This window comes from Gavialis gangeticus, unplaced genomic scaffold (assembly GCF_001723915.1).
Source record: "Gavialis gangeticus isolate Ggan-Ray unplaced genomic scaffold, GavGan_comp1, whole genome shotgun sequence".
Classification (NCBI taxonomy): domain Eukaryota; kingdom Metazoa; phylum Chordata; order Crocodylia; family Gavialidae; genus Gavialis; species Gavialis gangeticus.
This window is the reverse complement of record NW_017729032.1, coordinates 129,664,229-129,672,741: the sequence shown is the minus strand read 5'-3', so window position 1 is coordinate 129,672,741 and position 8,513 is coordinate 129,664,229. Positions and strand designations below refer to the sequence as shown.

At 38.8% G+C, this 8,513-nt stretch overlaps 1 protein-coding gene across 4 annotated transcripts in view; it reads right to left on the bottom strand.

The window, feature by feature from the left end:
* Positions 1 to 8,513, bottom strand: part of TPP2 (tripeptidyl peptidase 2) — a 97,702-nt gene that overhangs the window by 14,626 nt on the left and 74,563 nt on the right. For 3 of the 4 annotated variants that reach the window (XM_019524790.1, XM_019524788.1, XM_019524789.1), the window contains 4 exons: positions 6,025 to 6,176; positions 5,736 to 5,832; positions 3,885 to 4,015; positions 2,465 to 2,672 (listed from right to left, as the gene is read on the bottom strand). In XM_019524790.1, coding sequence (XP_019380335.1) covers positions 2,465 to 2,672; positions 3,885 to 4,015; positions 5,736 to 5,832; positions 6,025 to 6,176 — 588 coding nt within the window. Of the gene's footprint in view, positions 1 to 2,464; positions 2,673 to 3,873; positions 4,016 to 5,735; positions 5,833 to 6,024; positions 6,177 to 8,513 lie in introns of those variants that run through there. The other variant, XM_019524791.1, reaches the window with a different exon arrangement.

The window sequence follows — 8,513 nt, the reverse complement described above, 5'->3', positions numbered from 1 at the left end:
AAAAAAAAAAAAATCACTAAACCATGATTTAAGTAGGCTCCTAATCATTTAACTTACAATACTTGTCAGGAATTGTTACTAGGAATAGCAGGGGATACATAACTTAACATGACAGCCAGTGTTATATCCAAATACAAAAAGCTATAATACTTGAAAAAATAGATTAAATCTAAGAACCAGTTAACATAAAAGAAACACCTTGTACTTCCTATGCATCTTGGCTTAGAAAAGAGTTGCAAGCAATTAAGTTTTTATATAAATGTTCACACTACAAAACAACTTGTGGTTTAAAGGCAAACATACATGTAAAGGCCATTTCAAGTTTACACCCATTATACTGGCACTGAGACAACAGACTAATGAGATCACTCGCTATACATTTATACTCAATGGTTATGTATTTCCTTTAACAAAAGGAAATCATGGCTATAGTAATTAAATTCCAACTGATCTTCAGCACTACCCATCACAAGTTCTAAGAACAACATATCCAACAATAACTTCAATTCAGAACTGAAAAAGAAAATGCTGATAATCAAAACTGAGGATTTAAAAATATAACTATGAGCTGAAACAAAGTACTAAAAAAAATTCTGGACAAATGTGAAATTTGGTACCGATAGCAGACATACAAGCCCCATGCCCATCCCATGTTATGCCTAGTAGTACATATCTAGGAAGGCATTTGTTAGAATACTTTTAACTCCTAGCCCTTCCTTCTCTAAACCCACCAGCAGGGGAACTCAACTACATACAATAGCATTATTATTTTACTAGAAATCAAGATGCTGCCCCAGTGAGAAACCAAGGAGAAGTGAAATGGAAGAAAGCTAAGTGGCTTCAGTCTGCTGTGACAAGTTTGCCACCTACCTTGCAAGGGGGAAGAAAAAAAATCTGTATTCAACACAGCTTACAAGTTCACTACTTTTGCTGCAGTCAGAGTTGTGGGCTGAGGAATCAGTCTTTGTCCTGTTTATAGGGACTGTTTTAAATCACTACCCACTGCATCCACTGATGCAAAGGATATGCTTATATGGGGGAAAGGGGGATGAGGATGACCAGTTGAACTGTACCCTTGTCTGTCCTTGCTTGTTAAAGCCAACTGGGGGACACTGGGGTTAATGCTGACAAAGGGCATCACATGCTTGCCTTCAAGAGGGCAGGGTGCCAGATGTTAAGAGTCTCTGGCCCCTACTCAAGAAACCATCACTTGATGCTAACTCTCCATCTGGTTATTGCCCTAATCTCCAGTCTCCCTGTTTTGGGGAAGGTTATTGAAGTAGTAGTCACCCAACAGCTTTAGCCATAGCTGGATGCCATTGGTTTCCAGGACCCTTTTCTTCTAGATAACACAAATAACATGTTCAGAGTCTTGATAGATGACGTTTGCCTGGAGACTGAGTGGAGACTGTGCCCTACTAATCTTTTAACGACCTTTGATACAGTTGACCATGAGGCACTGATAAAGGGTTTACATGATCTGGTGGGTATTCTTGGGATTGTAACTGCTTGTACTCTTTCCTACCAGAGAGGTCCCAGAGTGGCTATGGGCAAGTGCTCATCATCCCTTCAGGTCCCCAGGGCTTCATCTCATCACCTCTCTTGTCCAGTGCACGTATGAGGCTACTAGGTAAGATTGTGTGGAGACCTGGAGTAAGGTGTTGTATGCTTATGACAGCCAACTCTGCCTCTGTCTCATCTGACCCAAGCCCTGCAATCTCACCAGGCCTATCTGTAGTTGGGCACTGGATGTGGGTGAAACAACTAAAATTCAATGCAGACAAGACAGATGTGATTGTGGTGGGCAGGTTTAGCTGCAACTCCAGCTACTGCTGACAATGAAGGAATATAGGCTTTCTCCTAGTAAATCCATAATCAGAACAAAGGGACGCAGAACATCCTTGGTGAAAAGCTAGAACAGTGCTGTGCAAAATGGTAGTGTTCCTTTGAAAAGAATGGTAAGAAGCAATGCAAAAGCAAGCAATTAAAAAAAAAAAAAAACTAGAACAGTCTGAGATTTTTCCTTTGGCATTCTAAACCAATGATAGTGGATTCTGGGGTGGGGGGCAGTGTATGAGCAGGGGGTAGATCACTCCGGATATACCCAGTTCAATACTCTCCCTCTAAAGCATTTACTTCTACCACTGTTGGGGATGGGATACTGGGCTAGATGGACCACCAGTCTGAGCCAGTATGGCACTTCCTATATTCTTAAGAATAGAAATCTGAACTGGAACTTTTATCATCCTTGATATGCACGCAAGCGTACACTTTGTGCGCCACAGGTTTAAAAGATCTGGAATGGTCTCACTTGCCAAGAAAAATTATGAGGGAGATGGGCACAATACTAAAGGGGACCACTAAAGAGAGATGTTGAGCTCAGACAAAAGGTGATATGCAACTGCACATCAATAGACTAGGAGGAAAAAAATAATGCAAAAATAAATCTGCTTTTTTCTTTTACCTTAGTGTCGAAAAGATCAGTCCATTTTGTTGTTTCCCAGAAAGTCTCTGACAGAGCATCCAAGCAGCTGTCATGCTCATCATCTTTAGCTTCTGTCTCACTTGAAACAGCCCCATCTTGGGCCTGTAGATGCAAGAGTTGATCTGCCAGTGCACTTCCCTTTCGGCAAAGGGCATCTACTAAGGTGGATTTCTGTTTTTCCATTTCACTATATTAAAAAAACCCCAAATAAATACAAGGAACATATTGTGGTACTATAAATAAAATTAATCAAAGGATTCTTAAAAAGCTCAAAAACGTTGTGAGTAAATCTGAACGGTTTCTGGTATCCGAACAGAACTACAACCCAAATACTTAAGATTTCAGGAGAAGTCAGGATCTTGAAATATATTTTAATAGTTCTTGGTAGCAGGAATAGAGATCGACAAATCCTTTACTAGAGTAAGCTACAACTCTGCTGACTTCAAAGGAATTGCACTCGCTTAAAACCAACAATTTATTTGGTTTCATTTGTAAATATTAGCTCCAACCATGAGGAATTATGCTCAGAACTAACGCAACTGAATAAAAAAAAATGGCAAGCCAGCAATGTAAGGACAACATACAGAATACTTAAAAATAATTAGCCTAATTATAGCATTCATTATGGGAAATTATATTAAATTACTTGTATATTCTTCCCACTTTCAGGTCCCATAATTTTAGATCTGTTTTTCTCATTTGTGAATGGAATAGCACAATAAAACAAGCTTCTGAAATTAGGAAGTCTTATCCTTCCAGAAGTACTGTCCTTCTACTGAAAACACTGGCATTTGAATATTTTAATACCTGAAAACTTCTGATAAGAAAAGAACTGAGAAGAGAACTGGCATATGGCTACCACTTTCTTCCTCAACTTAGTTTATATACATAATGCACATATGCACTTCATACTGGCTTTTTCAAACGTGTTTCAACTAGCCACCATTTTGGAAGCACCTTAATATTGAGTTTGAATGTTTCACACTGTCAAGCAAAACCCTACAGTCCTTTTCCCAGCTTTTTCCTTTACGAACAGCAGTAGTATAGTGATTATGATGTCTTAAACTCAAATTTATAAACAAACACAAGCTTTCCTTTATAGATTTGCTCATGTACCTGAATTTTGACCTAAAAGCCATTCTTAATTGGACTTTTCTCCTGAGCAGAAGTAATTCTAAGTTTCAGAGGTTTTTCTGTATTCTAGAGAAGTATATGGAACCCTAACTGTACAAATCCCAAAGCCCTTTTCCACCTATAAGCAATTCTGATTCCAAGTTTCAAAACATTACATGTTTAAAAAAAACCTAATTAGAATACACATACGCAGAGTAGGTAACTATGTCTACAGACTACAGAAATAGGATGGATGCAAGAAAAAAAATATTTACTGGGTAGGTACTTTTTTATAGTAGTTGCATCAGGTCTGGGATCAGTCTTCATGGCAAAATACACTGCCAAGGCTGTTTGATCAATGTGAGAAATAACAATATTTGCAGCTTCAACAATTTCATCAAGTCTTTTTATTCGCTCCTAGATAATAATTATAAAAAAAAAAAACATAGTTTAGTAAAACAAAGTCACCCCTACTTAATACAGGACTTTATTAATATGAATGCGGTAACAAGGAGATTGCAACATTATCATTAGTTTATTGAACTCGTTATTTTTGTTAACATTTCAATAAACAAATAATAAAGGCCCTATTAAGCTAATATGGTTCATACATGCCAAGATGAAGATGCTACTTCATGAGGCCTTCAATCTAAGTGGACAGGACAAATAATGCAAGTATCAATTCTCATTTTACATGCAAAGAGTCTCAAAAAGTCATACAGTCTGGGGACCAGTTCAACATACCCCAAATAGTATCCTAACCAGAAGCCAAATATGAAAAGTGGGGGATACTGACAATACATGACACAGTCATGATTTAAGATGAGCCAGATCTTGTTATAAATTCAGAGATCATGTTTAGAGAAGCAATCTACAAGAAAAAGATGGGCACCCCAAATATGAGCCTTGAATCATGCATTAAAAATCTGTGCAATCTGAAAAAAAATAAGAAAACAACAGCCTGGCAAGGCATAGGGATGGAATGTTAGCACCACACATACCTTGGTTAAGATAACAGATTAGAAAGGAGTTGGTGCAACAGTAGTGTGACCATATGTCCCAGTTTGGCTGGGACAGTCCTGGATTTCGTACGCCTGTCATACTGGATGCAAAACTCTTCTCTCAGTAATATTTTTTACAAATACTAAAAAGCAACCAATGATAAGCAATCAAGCTGTTTCTCTTCTGAGCTAGGAACAACCCTTGCTACCCCCAAGAAAAGAAAAATAACTAGAGTAGTCTGGTAAGTATACTCATTTAGAAAAACTGGTGCAGAAACATTCATCTGTACAATAGTGTAAACTTTATTAAGTCTCAACCCTACACAGTTTACTGCAGGCAGAGCAGCCATTTAAAGATAAAGCATCTGTGAAGAACGGTGAAGGAGGAACCTCCAGATTTGATCCATTATGCCAACTAGGTAGTTAAAAACCTTAAAATTAAAAAAAAAAACAAACCAAACCATATTTACTTGAATCCAGCATCATACCCCACACACACACCTTCAACATGGGGGTGAGGGGATAAAAGAGTCTTTGTCTGTCTTGGATACAAGTCTTGGATTAGAGTAGACAGTTGGTATGGCTCTGGTTCCAGCTCTGGCCCCAAAAGAGGTCCAGGGCTGGAGCTGTGACCTGCAACACACCAGGGTAGGAGCTGCTGCTGCCTCCTGGAGTCAGCTGCAGCATGTCTGGGTCTGAGTTTGGGGCCAATGGCACAGGTTGGAGATGAGGCAGTAGTGCAAGCTGAGGACTGGGCAGGCCAGGCCCGGTGCCCAAGCCCAGGCCCCTGCAGAGGGTAAAAAGGCAGTCTGCAGGGGAGAAGGGGAAGGTGGTGGGGTGGAAGGCCAGGGGAGAGGGTTGCAAGGAGGGGCAGTGGGGAGGGCAAGAGGCTGAGGCGTTCAGGTCAGGCTGCCTGCCCCTCCCTACTGCTCCCCCCTTCCCCCTCCACTCTTCCCCTTGCCTCCCCACCACCGCTTTCCCTGCTGCAGCAGTGCAGGAGACTAAATTAAGATGCCCCTCCAATACTTAGATTCTATACAAAAGTTATAAATGTCTTTTTAAATGTATAGAATCTATTACTGAAGGGCTGTCTTAAAATTAAAGTCGTCTTATCAGATGAATACCATAGAACTCACCTTTTCAGAATCCAGCTGATGAAGTCTTGCAACATACAATGGAAGATGGTTAGGAAAGGCTTCTTTCAGTTCATTGTACATGTCAGGGGTATCCAGCCTAGCCAAAAAAAAGAGGAAATGAAAATGATGTGTCTGCATTTTCTAGTCAAGAGGCAGTATTAGCAGTGATTAGACACTGCTTCTTCAATGTCACAAATGCAATTATAACCTAGCATTACATTTTCATTTGTTCTATAAAATTTGTGATTAACAATATAAAATTTAAAAAGCAATATGAACAAGGACATACTTGGTCATCCATTGTATCTTCAGGTCTCTTAAAGCTTCAGCAAATTCTTCCTTTACATCTTTTTCTTTTTCTGGTTCCCTTTCTTTCTCCTTGTTGCCGTTCTTAGTTTTTGCTGGTGATGGTATCAGATGATAATGAACAGTCAGTATGTCCTAGGAGTGGGGAAAAAAATAACAACCCTCTGTTTTTTAGTGGAAAAAAGTACATTTGCTAGTGATCTAACTTACAAAGAACTAAATGAAAGTGAACAGCTACACTGAGCTAAAATATGCTTTTGATGAAAACAGTTCCTGAGAGCAAAGCATTATAAGAACTCAAACTTAATTTTCTTCAAAATACATATTTAAAATGTGTATGTTTTTCCTAGTCTCTCTCAATTTACAGATTAGGATCTGTACAGTGTTTAGATTATAAATCTAAACATTATATGGGCTTATGTGCTTTGTAGGTTTCTTTAGAGGTAACTAAAATTAGTATTTTAGTCACAAAAGGTGGAGTTATAGATATGGCTCAAGAAAGCAGACAAATCAGGAAAATAAAAGGATCAGGTGGAGATCCCATCTTCTAAAACGTAGGAATAACACGCAAGAATGAAAGAAATATTACTCACATATGTTAAGAAAAAAATCAATTAAAATAAAACATCAATAAACCCATAATATACCAAAGTGTTCCCCTCCAGGGCCTTTACAGTACTCATCAAGCACATGATTGGTTAAACCTTGGATGAACTAGCAATCTAAGCTGTTGCTACCAAGATTTTCAGCACTGCTTATACTGCATTTACATTCAGATACTACAACCCGAACAGCAGTAAATCCTTCAAGAGAATTTTTGAAATTTAGATAACTAAAATAATGTGTGTTTTCATAGGCCTGCATCAGAAGTCCCATATCCAAACCAGTTTATGTAGTCAAAGGATGAAAATAATCTAAATTGTTCAAGAAGCAATTATTCCTTAAACACATTTTTATATAAATTTAAAAGTTAGCTCTGCTAATAAAAACAGTAAAACAGCTTTCAAACCATGCCTAATAATTGTTAGTACCATTCTAATTTTTCCTTTAACAACATTGCTGTTATTCATTTCAACCAGGCTGCAAAAAGGAACAAATCTGAGTGTACAGCCCAAATACATTTCACTATGTGAAGGCTGTGTAGTAAAGATCACTTGGAGTACAGAAGCTTTCACCTCATAGTTTATTTATGGTATTCTGTGAACTATGTTGCCCATTTATTTTTAGTTTTGAAAACTAAACATTTACATAAATAGAAATAAAGTATATGTAAGAATATTTTCACAGAAATAAATTCTCTAATCACACAACCACATGTTGCAGGACCAGGGGAAGAACAGTTTTGTGACTGAAGCCAGAAAACATTAAGCCCTCAAAACAGGGACAAACTTCATACCTTGCGAGTAAAAAGATAACTACTGGAAACTGCTAAACATGCTACAGGTCTTTTACACCAATTCAAATGGATCATTTGCTTAAAGTCCTTTAGTATCAATGATATGGCAGCTCAACACTGGACTTTCAACACAGCTTGCTAGATCAGTGTAACAAGACGGAACCCAGTGAAGTGGATCAGCTGCGCTAGAATATCAACACAGCTGATCCACTTCACTGGACAAAATATTTACCTATTGTCCTGCAAGATCAATGGGTGATGTGTCCCCCGCTTACAAAGACACACCAAGGAGATTGCAGAGGGTGTGCCTCTGGAAGCAGGGAAAGCCAGACAGGTGTGAGAGGTCCAATCCTGAACAGGATATCCTGGGGCGAACAGGATTGGGCCCCTCAAGCCCAGGGAATCCCTGCCTGGTAGGAGAGCATAGGCAGTTCCAGTTACCTGTGTTCTTCTGCTATAACATAAACAGATGTCTGCCACAATAAAACAGCACAATTAATACCTTTTGTCAAGTCTATTTTGTGACACAACAAAAATTATGGATGCCTATCTGCTGTTGCCACCATCAAAACTTTTACAGCAGCATGAAGGCAATGTCCATTTCTACTCAGAGTCCCTTGTAGTTCAGTACTGATGTGAAACAGTACGGAACTACAACACTGAGCTATGGAGACATGTAATACCAAAGAGTGATACTTATTACTAGTGAAAATAAAATTCATTTAGGAATATAAATACAGGATGAACCTTTTGCAACACCTAGCCAGAGTGTGATGAATGAACAAGCCCATGGAAGAACAGATACAGTAACTGGGACACTGGTACAAGGTTTAGCAAGATGCCATATTTACTCAAATATAAGACTACCCCAAGTACAATTAGATTCTATATGCAGAAAATTTATAAATTAGTTACAATTTTCCAGGTATGCTATCTAATTGTTGGAGGTTTAACTTGACTTTGTCCCCCTCCTACTGCTACAGTAGAAAAAATAAATCTGCGGGGGGGGGGGGGGGGGAAGGTGGAAAAACCCTTTTCCTTTCTGCCCCTGCGTTCCCCCCCACTCTTTCCCCCGC